This window comes from Prorops nasuta, unplaced genomic scaffold (assembly GCF_024137725.1).
Source record: "Prorops nasuta isolate Cenicafe-Biocafe unplaced genomic scaffold, Cenicafe_Pnas_1.2 PNAS00001, whole genome shotgun sequence".
In the NCBI taxonomy this organism is placed as follows: domain Eukaryota; kingdom Metazoa; phylum Arthropoda; class Insecta; order Hymenoptera; family Bethylidae; genus Prorops; species Prorops nasuta.
Window position 1 is genome coordinate 9,583,950 of NW_027116798.1, and position 20,964 is coordinate 9,604,913.

At 31.1% G+C, this 20,964-nt stretch overlaps 2 protein-coding genes across 3 annotated transcripts; both read right to left on the reverse strand.

Moving 5' to 3' along the window:
• Window positions 1-6,666: 6,666 nt before the first annotated feature.
• Window positions 6,667-9,677, reverse strand: LOC136785682 (E3 SUMO-protein ligase ZBED1-like). Its single transcript, XM_066746880.1, has 4 exons — window positions 9,641-9,677; window positions 7,891-8,108; window positions 7,667-7,823; window positions 6,667-7,538 (listed from the first exon to the last, which is right to left on the reverse strand). The coding sequence occupies exons 1-4, from the start codon at window positions 9,675-9,677 to the stop codon at window positions 6,667-6,669; spliced, it is 1,284 nt and encodes a 427-aa protein (XP_066602977.1).
• A 2,284-nt stretch (window positions 9,678-11,961) lies between these two features.
• LOC136774155 (E3 SUMO-protein ligase ZBED1-like) lies at window positions 11,962-14,363 on the reverse strand. Of its 2 annotated transcripts, XM_066728396.1 has the most exons (5): window positions 14,265-14,363; window positions 13,795-14,003; window positions 13,573-13,732; window positions 12,966-13,495; window positions 11,962-12,890 (listed from the first exon to the last, which is right to left on the reverse strand). In XM_066728396.1, exons 2-5 carry the CDS (start codon window positions 13,984-13,986, stop codon window positions 11,967-11,969), a joined length of 1,806 nt encoding a protein of 601 aa, XP_066584493.1. In that variant the 5' UTR covers window positions 13,987-14,003; window positions 14,265-14,363; the 3' UTR covers window positions 11,962-11,966. The 2 variants fall into 2 exon arrangements, with proteins under 2 accessions (XP_066584493.1, XP_066584414.1); XM_066728317.1 differs by having other exon boundaries at window positions 11,962-13,495.
• Between the last annotated feature and the right edge of the window lie 6,601 nt (window positions 14,364-20,964).

Genomic DNA, 20,964 nt, shown 5'->3' on the forward strand with positions numbered 1-20,964 from the left:
CATATAACAAATATTATAATATTACTTAATTAATTTATGATAGTTGAGCATATGAGTAGTTTTGTATATAGAGTACTGAATGGTTTTAAATTATCATATCTTCATGCAAAATGTATGCTTCAAATTAAAAACAATAAATTTAGTACAATAATGCTATGTAGATAAATGTATTTATTATTACAGCTAATTCTTGATCGTTTATGACGAGTTAGTGAAAGAATTGTAGTCAGTCTTTAAAAGGCTGTTTTGCTCTTGGTACATCAAGTGAGCGCTGTAGCGCAGGCGGTAAGGTTGCCGTTTGTCATGCGGTGGGCTCGTGTTCGAGTCTTGGTGAAGATTAAAATTTTTTCATTTTTTGTTTCATTACAAAGAATGTTTTTTTTAATAACCGTTAACTTATTGGACTCAATAATAAATAAAAAAATGCATTTGTTAACAAATTAATATAAAAACATTGAGTTTATTTTACCTCAACTCATTTGTTATAATAAAACGCATTTTTTGTATTTATTACCAAATCTAATTAATTAATGGCTACATTTGACCATTTTATCAAAATTAAAAATCAATTTAGGAAAAGCATTTTTATTTTATTTATTCACTTATACCATAAGTACATCAACTGTCAGATAGATCAAAGCTGTCACTACTCCTTATTTCTTTATTACACTTTATTTTTCCGTATACTAACATTTGTCTTCGTTCACGCCGTTCACGGTGACAGGCTGTGAATATAATATATATAATTTTTGATATATTACGTTCTGCATTTAAGATGGCTACTGACGTATTTCCGCTGGCAGTATACTTTGTGCAGTCTGCATTCCTTATATCAAAATTCACTTACTATAGAGCGTAGTACTATTCAAGATGGCGGACTTGGCAACCTTGCCTGAGACACGCGTTTGCTAACACCAGCGCCGCCTACCGGTAGGGATTGCCTCGGGACCTCGCATGAGCAATCTCCCGTTTCATCTCTGCCAATAGTGATAGGATATTGCCCTAAGAATATCGATACATCTGTCTGATGCGTATAGTTAGTTCCTGATATAATATAGTACTTATATCATGTAAAATATATCGATATCTCGAATATCGAATTCGTATTGGATAAAAGTATAGATTCGTCTTTCTTTCAACTGACTTCATTGCTTACTTTCTCGGTAAAATTATTAGCTGTGTTTTATTTAGCTACATTTTTAACACTTTTTACACTTTTCGTGTTTGTGTCTTTATCCATTATATAATGTATATGCTGACACCATAAAAAGTACCCAAAGTGCAAAAAGTGTAGCAATTACCTGTTATATGTATATTGATAAAGGACAAATAAATTTCCCATGTTATTCATATAACAATTAGATTTAATCTGTATTTATTATTATTTTGTATGAAAATAGAGTAAATAGTTTATGTTATACACCAATAGTTAAGGCCATCCTCATTTATGTAATGAAAATTCCTAAAATTAAATGATTCAAACCATATATTTTTCACTTCATTTTATTTATTAGTAAACAATTAATTATTAATAAAAAGAATACTGAATAAAACATTTATTTGTTTTAAAAAACTAAAACAATTTTGATATATTTATTCTATGTTCCAATCTTCCTTAGACAGAGATCCCAAAAATAGTAAATGCTGTAAGTGAATACTATTTAAACGATTTCGGGATTCGGTTAGGATTCTACCTGCTTTAGAGAATAAACGCTCTGAAGGAACAGAAGTACCAACAATAGATAAATATTTCAAAGCTAATTTGCATAGAGAAGTAGGACTTTTCAAATACCAAAATTGTATCGGGCAATCATCTATGTTAATGGAGGTTCATCCAAATAATATTTTAATTCTGATGGCATTTCATTATTTCTGATATTATTAAGCGATCTTCTTCTTTTCTTCAAAATTGCTACATTTTCATGGTAAAACCAAAAATCATTTTCTTTCATTGCAACACTTTCATAATTATCAGTATTATTAGAGCTAGTGCTAGTATCATTAATTTCTCTTACTATCTCATTTATAGGTTGAGAATAAGAATGTACCTGCTTAAACCTTGGGTCTAAAATTGTAGAAATAGACAATATTAATGAATTTTTAATGTAATAGAATCTTTCTTGAAGTTCATCTAGAAGTAATGTTTGCATTATTCTGGCAATTTCTGTTTCTACAACAACTTCTTTTAAGGTTACTTTTGTTGGCTTGTATAATAAATGGCTATCATTTATTTCTAATATTTTCCGTTTATTCAGTTATTTTGTAATACACTTTACTGGACCATGCATCCTTTAGCACGCCATGCTATGTAACAAAAACCATGGCGCCTCACGACGACCAACCAGAAAGAAGGAACAACCGTGCTGACACCATGGACGATCTCTGGAACTAATCTTACACTTATGCGTTTACCAACCCAACACCCCCACATAAACGCATAACGCATATGAACTCTACTTATTTTTATTCTTTAACCATCAGACGAGTTTTTTAAACCTAATCGCCGCATACATTGTTGATGTTTTACTTTAGCCAATCCTTTTGTCAAAAGGTCTGCCATCATTTCATTAGACGTTGTATATTCCACAGAAATAATTTTTTCTTTTACCAATTGTCTAATAAAATGGTGACGTACATCAATATGTTTAGTTCGTTGATTATTTTTTACATTTTTGGTTAGACATATCGCGCTTTTATTGTCACAGTAAACTTTAACAATTTCGCAGTAATGTTTTTTGTCTAATTCTAATATCAATCCCTTTATCCATTTGACCTCTTGTGCACATGATGATAATGACATGTACTCAGCATCAGTTGTTGATAAGGCTACTGTAGGCTGCTTCTTACTTAACCATGATATAGGACCATTTTGCAGCATTAATACATTTCCAGAAATTGATTTCCTGTCTTCATTGTCATTCGCCCAGTCGGCATCTGCATGAGCCTCTATAATCCTATTTCCGTGTTTGTTGTATTCTAGTTTAAAGTCAGCACTACCTCTCAAGTATCGGAAAATACGCTTTACGGCAGTCCAATGCTGTTTTCCTGGATTCTTGTTAAATCGACTTACTTCCCTGACTGCGTAAGCGATGTCCGGCCTAGAAATCTGACAGGCATATATTAAGCTGCCAACAGCCTCCTGATATGGAACTTTTCTCATGTAATCTCGCTCCTCTTCATTTTTGGGCTCCATGTCTTTTGTTAACTTCTGGCTGGAATCTATTGGTGTGGACACTGGATTTGCTTCCGACATTCCAAAACGTTTGATCATACGTTTCACGTATTCTTCTTGATCTATCCAAAGTTTTCCTTCTTTCATATTTCTTGTTATTTTCATACCTAAACATTTTTTGATAGACCCTAGATTTTTTATGTCAAGGTGTTTCTTTAAATTTTCTATCAATTTATTCTTTGACAATTTATTTGTTGAAAAAATTATTATGTCATCCACGTAAATACCAAGGATTAACGTATCATTTTTGCTTATTCTATAGTAGATGCATGGATCTGTTTCAGACCTCTTCAAGTCCAATAATTCAAGTATGTCATTCAATTTTTTATTCCAACAATATCCACTTTGTTTCAACCCGTAAATTGCTTTGTGTAGTCTTAATACTTTGTTAGGATTTACTTTCATTTCATTAGGAGGAATAACATAGATTTCTTCCTCTAAATTTCCATTCAAATATGCAGTATTTACATCTATATGATCTATGTGCCAATCTTCACGTGTGGCTAGTGCCAAAAGGTATCTTAGTGATGCATATTTGATAACAGGAGAGAAAATCTGTACATAGTCGATTCCCTCCTTTTGTGAACATCCTTTAACTACTAGTCTTGCTTTAAACTTACTTGTTTGCCCATTTTCGTCTTGTTTAGACTTGAATACCCATTTTGTTTTTAAAGCCTTTTTGTTTTTGGGCAGATCAGCCAGATCCCAGGTATTGTTCTTCTTCAATGCATCTAGTTCATTTCTTATAGCTTCTACCCATTTTTGTTGGTCCTGAGACTCCAAGGCCTCCTTTACTGTTTCAGGATCATATTCATTTTGATCTGTAACAAAGAAACCTAAAAAATCTGTAAATATTTTTGGTTTCCATGGTCTTTTCGAACGGCGCAACGGAGGTGAGTCTTCATCATCGTCGGACGCTTCATGTTCTGGTTGACTTTCTGTTTCTTCTTCCAACTCTTGGTGATCTCCGTCAGATTCTTCGTCTTCTGTTACTTGAGTATGATCTTCCTCTTGCTGTGGTTCCTCAAACGATACCAATTTTGGTTTTTGTTCTTCATTGTTTTCTTTATTATCTGAGTTCTTAAGTCTCGTTTCTACGTTGTTTAGTTTATTCTCCAGGAATACAATGTCTCTTCCAAATGTAACCTTATTTGTTAACTTGTCGACTAATCTGTATCCCTTTTTTACTTCACTGTAACCTACAAATATCATCTCTTTAGATTTTTCATCCCATTTGGATCTTTTTTCTTTTGGAACATGGAGCATTGCCACGCAACCAAAAATTCTTAAATGTGACAAGTCCGGTTTGACACCAGACCATATTTCTTCAGGAGTTTTACCATGGACTTTAGTTGGAGTTCGGTTAATCAGATAGGCTGCTGTAGACACAGCTTCTCCCCAGAATCCCTTATTTAGTTCAGCTTCTATTAGCATACATCTAGCCTTTTCTACCAAAGAACGATTCATCCTTTCAGCGGTTCCATTCTGTTCTGGGGAGTACGGTATTGTAGTTTGATGCTTGATTCCATCCTTCTTTAAGATATTTTGTAATTTTTCATTAACATATTCACGACCATTGTCCGTGCGTAAAACCTTTATTTTCTTATTAGATTCTTTTTCTACTAATGCTCTAAATTCTTCGAATGTTTTTGTCACTTGATTTTTTTCTTTTAAAAAATATACAAAGACTTTCTTAGAGTAATCATCTACGAAGGTCATGAAGTATCTCGAACCACCAATTGATACATTTTTCATGGGGCCGCACAGGTCAGAGTGCACCAATTCCAATACATCCTTGGAATACGTTTTCCTTACTTTAAATGGTTGTCTGTGTTGCTTCCCTTTTATACAGGTTATACATTTTTCTTCAGAAATTTGCAGGTTCTTGATTCCTGTGGCTGCACCATTTTTTAGTAGGGCCATGTTTCCCCTGTTCATATGACCTAGTCTTTTATGCCATATGTCAGAGTTATTTTGTTCACTGTAACAACATTTTTCTGAATTACTTGTATTTAATTTGTATACGCCATTGACTAATGACATAGTTGCAATGACATTTCTGTTTTTGTCTTTTATTATACTGTATTCAGGAGCAAATATTACTGTATTACCCTGCTTGGTAATTTTACTTACAGAGAGTAAATTAGCAGTTAGGTCGGGTACGTATAGTACGTCATGGGTGACTATATTGTCCACTTCCCCATTTACTAATACATCAATATTCACTTTACCTGATGATTTTGCGTTCAGAATTTTATTATCTGCAATTGTTACAGTTGTATGTTCCACCTTCTTTGTATCTATTAACAAACTTTCATTCTTTGTTAGATGTCTAGATGCCCCTGAATCTATAAACCAATCTTGTCCTTTATATTCTGGACTGATTTTAAATGCTGCAAAAGTTTTTTCTGGTGAACCTTTGTTACCACTGTTTTTGTTGAACACATTTTTCTTATTTTTGTTTCTACAATTGGCCGCTATATGTCCAAATTTGTCACAAGCATAACATCGGGGTCCTCGCGTATTCCTTTGAGATTGCTTTCTTTCTTTGGTAATTAAAGCAACATCACTGTTGATTGACTTCGCATCCTCAAGTATTTTTATATCTTGAAGTAATTTTATTTTGATAGTATCTCCAGTGATTTTCATTCCAGAATTTTCTAGAGCCATTATCATTGGTCTATATTCATCTGGCAAACCAGCCAATAATAAGGTTCCAGTCCATTCGTCTTTAATTTCAAAACCTAAGGCATTTAGTTTTTGTGCCGTGGTCATGATCTTGTTTACATAGTCTTCTACCGAGTTACACTTACTTAATTGAGTGTTGATCAATGTTTTTAGTAGTCCTACTTTCCTCGCCAAACCAGAATCTTCAAAAGTTTTTTGTAGTACTTCCCAGGCCTCTTTTGCATTCTTCGTCTCGCGTATATAAGAGTAATTAATGGAATCTACAGCCAAAATTATTTTAGCTCTAGCACGCTTCACTTTTTCCGCGTCCGTCTTTGTTCCTAGAACTGCGTTCCATAATCCTTCGAGCTCTAAGAGTGCTTGCATTGCGAATTTCCATACATTGTAGTTCTCTCTACCCACCAATTTTTCAATCTGGGTAATACTTGCTTGCGCCATATTGGGTCCTTTGTTCCGAGCTAACATGTATTTTGTTGAGTTTCACTTCGTATTTTTACACTTTATTATGTCCGGAATATATTATCTGGCGACTGGGCCCATAACCTGTTGGCTTGTATAATAAATGGCTATCATTTATTTCTAATATTTTCCGTTTATTCAGTTATTTTGTAATACACTTTACTGGACCATGCATCCTTTAGCACGCCATGCTATGTAACAAAAACCATGGCGCCTCACGACGACCAACCAGAAAGAAGGAACAACCGTGCTGACACCATGGACGATCTCTGGAACTAATCTTACACTTATGCGTTTACCAACCCAACAACTTTCAATATATTAATTATTGGAATTATTTTGCTTGCAGAAACATAATTTTCACCACACACGATTTTAGTTGATTTCTCGAAGCTCTTCAATAATTGAATAAATTCCTTGGCTATTAGCAACTCCGTTGCTGATAACATACTTGGTGCTGTGGGACATTTTAAAAGAACTAAACTGACTTTCTCCGATAATTCTATAAATCTCTCAAGCATATAGTATGTTGAGTTCCACCTTGTCTCCACTGCCATTATCAGTTTTAAATTAGAAATTTCTCTTAAATAATCAGCAGCCATAACAGACTTTTTAAAAAAAGTTACTATTGATTTAATCTTTCTACAAATGCAGCTTACATGTTCAGACTGCAAGACTTTATTGACAACTAAATGTAAATTATGCGCACAGCAAGGCATATGAATTTCTTCACTAAAACCATCCTTAATAGCTTTCTTGATATTAGCTCCATTATCGGATACTATAGCTAAAATTTGGCTTTTACATATTTTCCATTTATCTAACTCTGTCTCTAAGCAAAATTGAATATACTCTGCAGTATGCCTTTCGCTTAAGTCAACTACCCCAATTGTAATTGGTTTTAAACTGTCTTTTACAAGATAATGGACAGTGATTCCTAAATAGCTTTTCACATTTAGCGGGTCCGTCCATATGTCCGTGGTAATAGATAAATTTTCAATATTATCTAATTCAGATTGTACTAAATTTGATAAAACGCTATATTTATCAGCCATTAATTTTGTAATAGTTTTCCTGCAAGGAACCTTATATAATGGAGCAATATTCTTCATCAGTAAAAGAAACCCTTCTTTCTCTACTGTGCGATAAGGAAGTATGTCTTTCGCCAGCAGAAAAAGGATTAAATTAGTTATTTTATTAAACTGACTTCCTCCATTTGAAACATTATAATATTTTATTTAAGAACTATCTTTGTGTTGGATTATAATTTTAATAAACTGTGTATACCCTTGAATGAATTTTGCTTTAAAAATGAGTCAACTATTGTAACCTGTTCAGTTCTTGTTGCCTTACTTGAATCGCAGATTATATTTTTATTATAGTGTTCCTCTGACATAGATGTTAAATTGAAATTATCGTCCTCATTTTCTTCTTCAAATGCCAGCTTTTATAAGAATACAAGAATATTAGTTATCATAATATAAAGAAAATAGTTAAATAATTTTACTAACATTATGACTTCTTCTATTGTTTAAAATGTTTGGTGCTACATTTTCTACTCCTCCTGTATCCTTTATTTCTGTATTTATTACGTTATGATGATGACGTTTCAAATGAAATTTCATATTCGTTGTATTTTTGCTACTTTTAACTTCCTTGAAGCATAACTTACATTTTCCTCCTTCCTTGGTTTTTATAAAATATTTCCACGCATCGCTTTTCTTCGACACTAAAAGTTAAACTTAAAAATTACAAGAACAAAAAACACAAAGAGAATCAAATAAAGCAATACTAGGTAGTGGTATAGGAAATTGGTATTAATGGAGATTCGTACTATTTTTTATGGAATAATCTTCACAAGGATTGTAAAGAAGGACGATTTTATTAATCTATATCTGTAAAAAAATTAATTATAACTTAACAAAATATACAGAAATTTTTTTTTAACCAAATATAATAAAATAAGATTTAACTAACCTTATAAAAATACCACCAAGAAAGCCAAATAAATGTGTACTAGAATAGCAATCAAATTTTTAATGGCTACTGTTTAATTCAATATATATTAATTGTTTTAAACATTCACAATTAAACATATATTTTTACTTTTGAATAGTTCATGAATGTAAATAATAACACTTTTTAATTTTTGAAATGTATAATGAGATACATCATTAATGAAGCTCCAATCTTGATCTGTTTAATGCTATAAACATTGACCATATCAAATGTTACAAGCGTAAAACTATAGTTTTTATTTTTAAAAAGGCACTGCTAGTATTAACTCTCTGCAGTAATTTCTTATCCTGAAGTTCTCAAGATTTTCCAATTTTTCTAATTCAATGTAATAATTCATCGTTTAGGTTCTTTTAAACTCTGCTGAATATTACTTGATTGAATCTGCTTTTAGATACTCTTGTTACAGCGAATCACATGTTCTGATAATTCAGAATCAAGCAGATCCAGTAATAATTTTTACTTATCTTCAAAATTATTGTCAATATTTTTTAGATTAATTTCAAATATTAATATATAGAGCTAATAGCGAGGAATATGCTAATGGAGCTTTTAATAAATATATTGGCATAATAGAAATAATCTCAATTTTTTTCCTTTGCATTAACTTTGTGCTACTTCTGCAATATATGCAACAAATAACCTCATTTGAAATTAAATTGTAAAAGACCTGTAAGAAATGAATGTGTTAAGAAATAAACGATAACAACATTTTCCATTCGTAGTTATCAAAATAAAATCAGAGAATATTTCTTATAAACGCATGCAGATAAAAAAACGAAAATGTATGATAAAATTTTTTGTTTTTAATATAATTTTTAATATATAGTTAAAAAAAATTTATTTTAATTACCCAGTGTCAAAATTTATTTAACAGCAATACGCTGCAGATGAAACTTGATGATTAATATACTGCAATTAACATAACCAACCAGCCCAGCTTCGAAGGCTCCGAAACACCCGAAACATATATTGTATGTACTTAAATTTGAACTATCGAAATTTGATACACAGGGGCTTACTATCGATACCATGAAATATTGTGGTCATAGGTATCGATATAAAATCACTAAATATTGTCCGCCCATAGAGCACCTAGTGACTTAAAGACATCATTTAGGTGTCATTTAGTCAATTGGATGACTTAAAGACGTCTATAGGACAACATTTAGTCAAGTGTGCTGTATGGGGCCCTAATGTACCGATACTTCGATATATCGATACGTATCTCCCATCACTATTTACCAATAGTTGGGTACAAAAAATGAGATTCATCCGCCATATTGGTGTGGAGAAATGTTTAAATGCTATTCCTAGCAGAAAGAGGTGTAAAATGGAAAAATGTCAAATGGTAAGGTTACTAAAGTAAAAATTGAAAATAATGAATGGAAAGTTCGAATATTCTTACTTTCCATTCATTATTTTCCATTTTTACTTTAGTAACTTCACTATTTGACATTTTTCCATTTCACGCCTCTTTCTGCTACAACTAGCATGTAAACACTTCTCCACTTCAAACTGGCGGATGGGTCTCATTTTTCATATTCAACTATTGGTAACGGACCATTTCATGTTGGCACTACATGATATTGACCAATCAGCACTCTCAGAAACCATCATCCTGAGCTCTATAGTCAACTAACACGAATCTCCTATATGCCGCCGTTAGAAAAACGCCCTGTATATATGTATATATATACATATATATATGCAGAGGTTTTCTCTAAAATATAGAATTAATTGTATTATTTAACTATAGCACACAGGCACTAACTGTACATTGCCTGACTCAAAAAAATGTTAAAACATTAATTTTTAATACTTATTTTAATTAAAATATACTTACGTTTTAATACTTCTTTTAAATAAAATATGATAATTTTGCTATAGTCAAAATTGATATAGTCATGTAACACAAAAATTCCTATTTCGGTTGGTATTAAATACACCAATATTATCAACTTCCCTAGAACCTTAACGAATTTTATCGTTATCGTACAAATATGAGTTGCACCGACTATTGTCGTAAAGCTAAAGTTACAGAATCGCTCATTCGTTAGCGCAAGCGATAACTGTCGGTAGTTAGCGATACCGACAGCTGTCGTTAAAGGGTTTGACCCACTTGAGGCCAAAAACACTCACAATATAATAGTTGATGTGGTATATATTATTTATTACGAGTATTGTGAGTTTTTGGTGGAATGCGTTCAAGGAAAAGCAAAGGTTTATTAAAGTTATTCGTTGGATAAATTTTATATTAGTACCGTTGAACCTCTAGCGACATCTATCTCGGTCGTTGTTAAGTTATAACGATATTATTAGTTTTCCTTTCAATAAAAAACTCAGTGAAATATCAATTCTCAGCTAAATGATTCGGTTTAGTACAATTTATATTAACTTCAATTGTTCGTAACTCCGTCGTTTAACTAAGATTGAACTGAGAGTTTTCTTAAAAAGGGGAAAGGTACGTTTATTCGTTAGGATTCGGTAGGTTACCGACAGTACCGACATTACAAGCGACAATCATCGCTGACTCTGATTTACAGAATCGCACTTAGCGATTTCTGTCGGTAACTGGACTTAACGATACCGTAAGTTGTCGCTAAGAGTTACAGAATCCCACTACAGAGATGAAACGGGAGATTGCTCATGCGAGGTCACGAGGCAATCCCTACCGGTAGGCGGCGCTGGTGTTGGCAAACGCGTCTCAGGTCCATGTTGGGATTAGTGATGGGATATTGCTTGCAGTGTATCAATACATCTGTCTAATACATATTTTTAGGTTGGTATCAATGTCTTACATATATTGTACATAATGTATCGATATCTCTAGTATTGGACAAATAATTAAATTGAATATATCCATACATCGATCTTTCAGCAGATTTAACTCACCATATTTTTTAACTAATATAGGTACGATTAATCAAAATGCCGCAATACTTTGAAAATATATAAATATCTCATTTTATTTTATTATTGAAAATTTTATTAATTTTTAATATATTTTAATTCAAATGATAGTTTATTAATGATAATTTTAGCATAAGCTTTGGTTTTTTGATTCCTATAGAAGCATCAAAATTTTCAGTTAATAAATAGTAAACTTTTTATAGAATTTTAAATGTGAAAGAAAGGTATTTTATAGAACATATGAAGTAAAGTATCTGGAAGATGATTTGTCTATGTACTAATAATATGAATATAAAATCCTCTCTTAAGATAAATCCTGAAAATAAATGAATATTATGCTTTAATATATTGTGATTTTTGTAAATAATTTATTATAAATAATAAAATATGATTAATACAACTAATATTAAAAACAAATTAATTATTTTGGAAATGTGTATAAGTATTAGCCTTAAAGCATCATACACTGATACTCGCATTTTATTTAAAAAATGATTTGATTCATTGAGTTTTGCATGTTTATTATCTATCTTAGCAAAAATATTTTACTAAAAAACAAAATTTAGAAAACGAATGTATGAATAACGTTTATTTATGCATCATACATTTGACAATTTTAACATTATTAAATTAAAATTTATAGGACAAAAATGCCAAGTTATTCTATACTCCAGTATTCTTTAGACAGTGATTCTAAAAATAACAAATGCTGCAGGTGATCAGTATTTAAACGGTTTCGAGACTCATTTAAAATACGACAAGCTTTGGAAAATAACCGTTCCGAGGGAACAGAAGTACCAACAATGCTCAAATATTTCAATGCTAATTTACTTAGCAAAGTAGGGGTTTTCTTAAACCAAAATTTTATTGGGCATTCAGTTATGTTAATCTGGGGTTCGTCTAAATAATATTTCAACTCTGTTGGAATTTCATTACCATTATTGATATTATTAATTGATCTTCTTTTCCTCAAACCTATCAAATTTTCATGTAAATAACAAAAATCTTTTTCTATCAATATATTATCACATAGATCATTTTCACTATTATCAGAGCTATTAAATCTAGCGTCATTAATTTCGCTTACAATTTTATCTATAGCTTGAGCATAAACATCTTCATCATCAAAATGAATTTGCTTAAACCTGGGGTCGAGAATCGTAGAAATAGATAGAATTAATGTATCTTTTATATAGACGAATCTATGTTGAAGTTCATGCAAAAGTAAAGCTTTCATGGTCTCAGCAGTTTCCGATTCTACTGTAACTTCTTTTAAAGTTGATTTTAAAATATTAATTATTGGTATTATCTTACTTGCAGTAATGTAATTTTCACCGCAAACGATTTTTGTGGATTGCTCAAATATCCTTAACAATTGAAGGAGCTCTTTAGCTGTTTGCAACTCCATTGCTGTTAACATGTTTGGCGCTGTAGGGCATTTTAATAAAACCGAACTTACTTTCTCTGATAATTCAAGGAATCTCTCGAGCATATAAAAAGTAGAATTCCACCTTGTATCGACCGCCATTATTAGCTTCAAATTAGAAATTACCCTTAAGTAATCCGAAGCCATTACAGATTTCTTAAAAAACGTAACTATTGACTTAATTTTTCTGCAAATACAGCTAACACATTCGGTTTGTATAACTTTACTTACAACTAAATGTAAATTGTGGGCAAAACAGGGCATGTGACTTTCATTACCAAGCCCATCTTTAATCGCCTTTTTGATGTTGGCACCATTATCGGACACTACAATCAAAATTTGGTTTTTATTAACTTTCCACAAATTTAATTCTGTTTCTAAGCATAGCTGAATATACTCAGCAGTATGTCTCTCGCTCAACTCAACTACTCCAATAGTAACAGATTTTAATTTATCCTTCATCAGGTAATGAAGAGTAATTCCTAAGAAACTTTTTACGTTTATTGGATCGGTCCATATATCTGTTGTAACAGACAAGTTTTCAATTTTACATATTTCAGACCGTACCATGTCTGATAAGACATTGTATTTTTCAGCCATCAATTTCGTAATTGTTTTTCTACAAGGCACCTTGTATAAAGGAGCAAGTGTATTTGTATATAACAGGAATCCTTCCTTTTCTACAGTACGATAGGGAAGCATATCTTTTGCCAACATAAAAAGGAGCGTGTTTGTTATTTTATTCGATTGACTTCCTCCATCTGAAAGAGTAAGCCGTGTTATTTAGGTACAGCTATATTATGAATAGAATTGCCTGAATTTAATAAATCATGCTTACCCTTGAATGAGTTTTGCCTTGCAAATGAATCAACTATAGTAATTTGTTCTGTTGTAATTGCTTCGCTTGCTTTAGAGGATGCATCATTGACATGATATGTTGACGTAGATGCAGGTAAATTAAAATTATCATCTTCATTATCTTCTTCATTAAATGCAAACTTCAAAAATTAAAAAATGAAAGTCAATATAATTTATAAAATATTTAAGCAATATTACTTACATCATAGCTTCGTTTGTTTAAATTATATGGCGTTACTTTTTCGACTTGTCCTTGAGCTAATTTTTCTAAGACATCAGGATGACGTCGACTTAGATGAAATTTCATGTTTGTTGTGTTATTACACCCTTTAACTTCCTGTAAGCACAGCTTACATTTCCCTCCTGTATTAATTTTTATAAAATATTTCCACATAGAACTTCTTTTCGGCACTGAAATATGTAATTAAAAATTACAGAAATAGATATAAAGAGTTTAAATAAAGAAATGGTAGGAAATGAAAGGAATAGGTATTAGTAATGGAGATGCATACTATTTAATATTATGTATTAAAACTTCACAAGTAGTGTATATATATAGAATCACAGTCTTAATTAACGTGCAGCTGAAACTAAATTTCATTACACTTTAATAAAAAACAAAGAAATATAAATTATGAAGCAAATAATATCATATAATTTCATTTATCTTACCATAATTAAAAAAAACTAAAAAGTTATTTAATTCTAATGACTGCTAAACATAATTGGATATGAACGGCATCAATCTCTTCCTAAGAATATTAAACTTCGATATACAAGAGATAATATCGATATCAAACAATATCCTGTTGATTACTATCGATACTAGAGCACTCCATATTGTCCCTAGAATATCGATATCTAGATATATCGATACGTATCGCCCATCACTAGTGGGGATTCTTCATGGAGGTACGAATTAGGGATGGGCGATGTTAGAAAAAAGTATCGATGTTTAATAAATCGACTTTTGAATAAATCGATAAAAAAGATCGATTATTCTTAAAAATAATCGATTTAAATCTATGTTTAAAATTTTATATTTTTCTCAATTATATATTGAATTATTATTATAAAAAACTTAGGATAAACTGATAAAAAAATATAATAAATAAAGAATTATTCATTAATTTTATTTACCATTATCATCGCGTGAACAAAACAAATATATTATTTTCATATAATATAGTATATGTATAAATACTATATAGTAATAATATCTGAAATACATTTGTTTTCCATTTCTATTCTGTGGAAATAATTAAATACAAAAATACTTACAAGTTGTTGATGTAATCATTATTACAAATTAATATATGCGTAGCCAGGCTCTGTACTGCTATATAGTCGATTTTCAAAAAAATATAATGGCCAAGTCAATGTATAGTTAACGAATTTAAAAATCACTTATCTATAATTTATGTAACGTGTATTATACATTTTGCTGCTAGGAGCAATTACGCTCCGCTTCACAAAACATCGAAGAGAAGGTATCTAAAAATCGATGTAAAGTCGATTAATCGGATTTGGAAAGATCGATTTTAAATAATCAATTTTGCAAAAAAATACATCGATTTTTCCATAATCGGCGTAACATCGCCCATCACTAGACTACGAAGTACCTGGAGAGAGCATAATCTTGCGGGGTAACTACGCGAAGGGTGAGGGGAAGGAAGGCTGACCGCCATCTTTGTGGCATAGGTTGCCTATATATATTGATATATATAACAATGTAAGTTTCGGCCATTAATCTTGCGCCAGGCGAGGGGAAATAGCAATTAGAGGGGTGAAGGGATATCTAGGGAGTTTGTCCGTAGCTGTCAAATGGCGCGATTAACCCTCAATTTTGGATCGTAAACAAATGTAATATTTTCTGAAAACGATTCCGGAAAAGAAGGAAGGATTTTAATACATAACAGAGAGGAAAAAATATATCAGATGAGTATAAATTAATAACACAAAATGAAAACTATTGTGAATTTATAAAGAAATATACTTTGTGGTTATTTTATTTCTGTTACAGGCTAAATCCTATTCTTCATGAATTTAAAGCGCAGGAAAGAAATACTTAAAGAACAATGAATGAAAAGGACCAATTTATAAAGCATTTCTGTGTGGCCCAATAGTTTCAATAATTGTGACATAATGTTATAATAGTGAAAGTGTAAGAAAGATTGCTGCGTATACAAAGAAATTTTATTATAAAATAATAATGATGTTTAATAATGTTTTGATTCCTATTATTATAAATTAAAGTTTGTTCAATAAAAATATTATTTTAATTTTTTCCTTAACCATACACAATTTCTATACGTACATAGTAATTACATATTCTTGCAGAACCTATCTTTAAGCTACTCTAACTAAATTGCAACTATTTTAAATCTACAGCTCATAATTATTTATTTCAATGATTTTTATTTTTCAAAGTGAGACAAATTGCGTAGAGTTTCTGCAAATTTCTTGTTAGTCTGTCACATTCTTCGACATATTACCTTTTATGATATTTATATGACTTCTTTGCACTATTTTCTTCTAGTCTATAACATATAAGAATAATTTTATTATCAATTTTAAATACATGCAGATAAGATGATTATGTTGATATGTAATTAATTTTATAAATATTGGAATGATTGTTAAACCATTGTCTTATTAAATTTGGAAAATTGGCATTTGAATGATGCTATTTAAATTGGGCCTCTCTTCTGTGACATATGTTTTCATAATACTTGGATAGATAAAGTTTCTTAAAAGTTATATGGGTATAATACTGAGTTCATCTTATCTTTTAGCTTCAAGTAGTTTTCCAGCTGTGTTTAAATATACATTTTGAATATAGAATACTCATCTTATTTCCTTACTCTTATTATAATGTTGTCAGGATTGATAGAAAGATATTTCAATCATCTGAAAATGATAGGATATACATATGACGACTGGATAAATTAAGGTTTTAGGACAGATAAGTCTCATGAACAAATGGGAATAATAAAATAAGTATTGCATATTGGGAATGGATATCCAAATATGTAGCTGGAAAATATAATTTGAAGCTAAAAACAAGATGAACTCAGCAGTATACATAAACATATTGGTCAACAATATCCTCTCAAATGGAAGGAAAAGATATCATGTGGATGAGGTGCCAAACATATTTAAGTACAATAAGTCCAGTGTCCATTCTTCAAATTTAATACAGCAATAGTTTACCAATTATCCTAATTATTATAGAAATAATTAGAATGCAGAATAAGCATATCTGAGCATATTTGAAAATATTTAGAGAATTATTGGTATATGTGTTCAAAACTAGAAGAAGAAGGAATAATCAAGGCAAATAAATGTTATACGAGATGTGGAAGCATGTGAAGTACGGATGAATAAGAAATTAGCAGAAACTTTATACAAATAATCTCACATTGAATAATAAAAATCATTGAAATAAATAGTTATGAGCTGTGGATTTAAAATAGTTGCTATTTCGTTAGAATAGCTTAAAGATAGGTTCTACAAGAATATGTAATTACTATGTACGTATAGAAATTGTGTATGATTAAGGAAGAAATTAAAATAATATTTTTATTGAACTAACTTTAATTTATAATAATAGGAATCAAAACATTATTAAACATCATTATTATTTTATAATAAAATTTCTTTGTTTACGCAGCAATCTTTCTTACGCATTCACTACTATAACATTATGTCACAATTATTGAAACTATTGGGCCACACAGAAATTCTTTATAAATTAGTCCTTTTCATTCATTGTTCTTTAAGTATTTCTTTCCTGCGATTTAAATTCATGAAGAATTGGATTTAGCCTGTAACAGAAATAAAATAACCACAAAGTATATTTCTTTATAAAATCACAATAATTTTCATTTTGTGTTATTAATTTATACTCATCTGATATATTTTTTCTTCTCTGTTATGTATTAAAATCCTTCCTTCTTTTCCGCAATCGTTTTCCGAAAATATTACTTTTGTTTACGATCCAAAATTGAGGGTTAATCGTGCCATTTGACAGCTACGGACAAACTCCCTAGATATCCCTTCACCCCTCTAATTTCTACTTCCCCTCGCCAGGCGCAAGATTAATGGCCGAAACTTACATTGTCATATATATCAATATATTGTTACGTTTCCCGTAACCCGCGCGCGAAATAAACAACACTTATTAATACTTTGAACTCAAAAACGTTTAATAGGACCAAACACAAACTACTATTCTTTATTATATTTGCTATTTGTCGGTTTTTAGAGATTCTTAGAAACACGTCTACTCGGTAAGACTGTAATTGCTGCTCTCCCTTAGTTCATATTCATACCGATGTTCTTTTCTCACCCCAAACATCCCTTGACAACACCTACTATATGTCTCATTCCTTTACATTCCTTTATCCCCCACACTCATTCAACTTATCATTACTTTCACACTCATTCATCCATACCCGCGATTTCTACCCTATCTTCCGAAGCTGCTCCGCTACATTACTCCCCTACTAAAAAAAATTGTTCGTCCTCGAACACACTCATACTTCCTAACTTAACCTAGTCGCGAAATTCGGTAGAGGGTAAAGTGCCATAATATTTTCCTATAGCAAATTTAAGGAACTTTGGGTGAGTAGTTTATATTATGCAGCACATGCCCTCTACCGTCTCATCAACTATAAAATAATATGATATAGTAATGTTCATCCTTCCTTAAACATTTATGTACTGTATGAGGTTAATTTGGAGATTATGAAATCATATATTTTTTCTTTCAGTTACAAAATGTTGACTGTATAATAGTTTTGAAATGCAAACTATTCTTATTTTTTATTGAAATTAAATAAAACTTATTCAGAAAACATACAAACACATTTTGATTATGCATGTCTACACAATTTAGTGGATACATTGACGTGTTTAATATTATCCTTTACTAAGGAGCGAACTCATAAATAGGTAAAACTTGTATGCATGTTTAAACAAATATTTGTATTCCTTTTTTAGTGTTTCTTCGTCTTCAATAAAATAATTTTTTTTTCATAAATTACGTAATGCTTTACTATTATTTTTTATGATACCATATAATCGTTTACAAATTCCCCTTTTCATATTACACAATTTTAATGTTTTCTACACTAAAGCTGAAGATATTTTTGATGAAGAATAATAGTTATAGCCTTTCTAAACACTCGCCTTTGAGAACCTTATAATTTCAGCATCACTTATCTACACCCAGATTTTAACAGTCTAATCTCACTAGTGTTATAGCTGTTACTTATTGTATTTTAAAGTTGCTTTTTATATTCCTCTTTTTTATAATATGAAAAGTAATTAATACACTTTATTTTAATAAATATTTACACAGACGTGCCAAATCTCATTTTCCTCATTTTTAAAAATGGTCGGAGACGATTCTTGTAGATCTTATTGTGTTGTAAACGAACCTGATTTTGAAATTACTCCAGTACATCAGATTTTTTTTTAATTTTTAGCTTAAATAGTACAAAATGGCTTTTTTCGCCATTTCCATTATTTTACTTCAGAGAACGAATTTTGTTTAAATTCCACAATTAAACCATATAGTATTATTCGTTAGCTTTAAAATCCATTTTCAAAACTTATTATACTAGCAGGATGCGATGCAATAGTGGTAATTTACAAAAAGAAAATTTGTTCTCTAAAATAAAAATCATAAACTGAGGAAAACAGCCGTTTTTCAGCCATTTAACTGATATTTCAAAACACCTGATGTGATAGAGAAATTTCAAAGCCACATTCATATTCAGTAAAAAAAATGGAAGAATTGCCCCTCCCCCCCCCCCCCCCCCTCCTTCCCGTCCATTCTTGAAACTGAGAAAATTGAATTTTCCAGGTCTGTGTTATTGTTGAAGATATAAAGTCGTAGCAAACTATACATATTACAATAATAGCATAGATACCACACATGCTACCATAGGAGTTGTTGAATTGTTCTCATCTTTTCACACCGTTCAGAAAATACTTGTAAAATTTCCTTTATGGCTGCTGGTAAAAATTCCTCCATTTCCTTATCTCATTCTTGTATGACAATTCCAAATATTTTCTTCTTTTATATATAAGTTGAACTTCCTGTAATCATTAAACACGGTATGAGGATCTTAATTGCAGCTTCGAAACTGGACATATAATAATAATATGAAAAATACATTAGAATATTACAAATAATATCAAATCAACAGACCTATTAAAGACACTATCTCAACTAGACCTAAGACTGTATGATGAAATTTTTCTAATTAAATAGTCAAGAGTACTTTCGATATGTAAAGTATTAGTGTTAATCAAGCATATAAACACAATATATAACATGCTATTGTTAGACAATATGTCAAAAATTACTAAGTTGATCTTTCACTCTTTGTCGAAGGGTATGGAAATTATTCTGTGGGAGATTTCCATTCTATGTCAACTTTAGATCAATAAAAAATTGAAGATGGCTTACAATAAATAAATGATTAAATCTGTAAAATAAACAAAATACATCCACAAAGCATACAAAAGATTTATTCTTGAATATGCACTTATTATATACAAAAGATATACTTATCTAAAAGTATTTTTGTTATATTCTTTGTGCATATGCCATATGGCATCAATATGTATAGTGAATGACAGGCCATTTCTCTTTGGTTTTCTTACAGAGATGGTTATTATACTTTTAATTCTTTTATGCCTCAAACTTTCTATATTACTTATTATAATCTTTTAATTTCAGCTGTAAGTATCAATGCACACACATTTACATGAAAACATTTTTGGATTACTTGTGTTCGTAAGTTTCTTCTACTCGCACGCATGCGCACAAAATACATTATAATATAGTCTACTCATCGAAAGCTCCATCCCTAGAAAGTAACTATAAAATTTTATGGCACTTTACCCTCTACCCGAAATTCATTCTTCCCCGGAGCAACTTCGAATTCATTTCGGGACCTATACGCATAGGACGAAATGAATTCCCCTACCGACCAGCATTCGCTTGCCCAACTGGCATTCCTAGGAAAACCTATGCCAAAAACCTAGGAAGATCGGTAGTGTACTGGCGGTTTCTTTCTTCCCCTTTTCTTTCTTCTCCGGCACTCAAGAGGCTTGAAGCTTCTATCTTGCACCGTCCCTCGAACTCAAGACGTCTCCCGAGCCGAGTCCCAGGAAAAATACGCCGACTTTTCCTGACCCTGGAAGGCCGATCAACTCCTTCCAGACCCTAGGAGAGTCCACTCAATCCCAGCCATCCATGTAGGCCTGACTATCCTGCATGGACACCCTCCTTTTTCCAGAACCGGAATCAGGAGACCAGGAAACAGAAACTCTTCTGTTTTCCTGAAAAATAAGT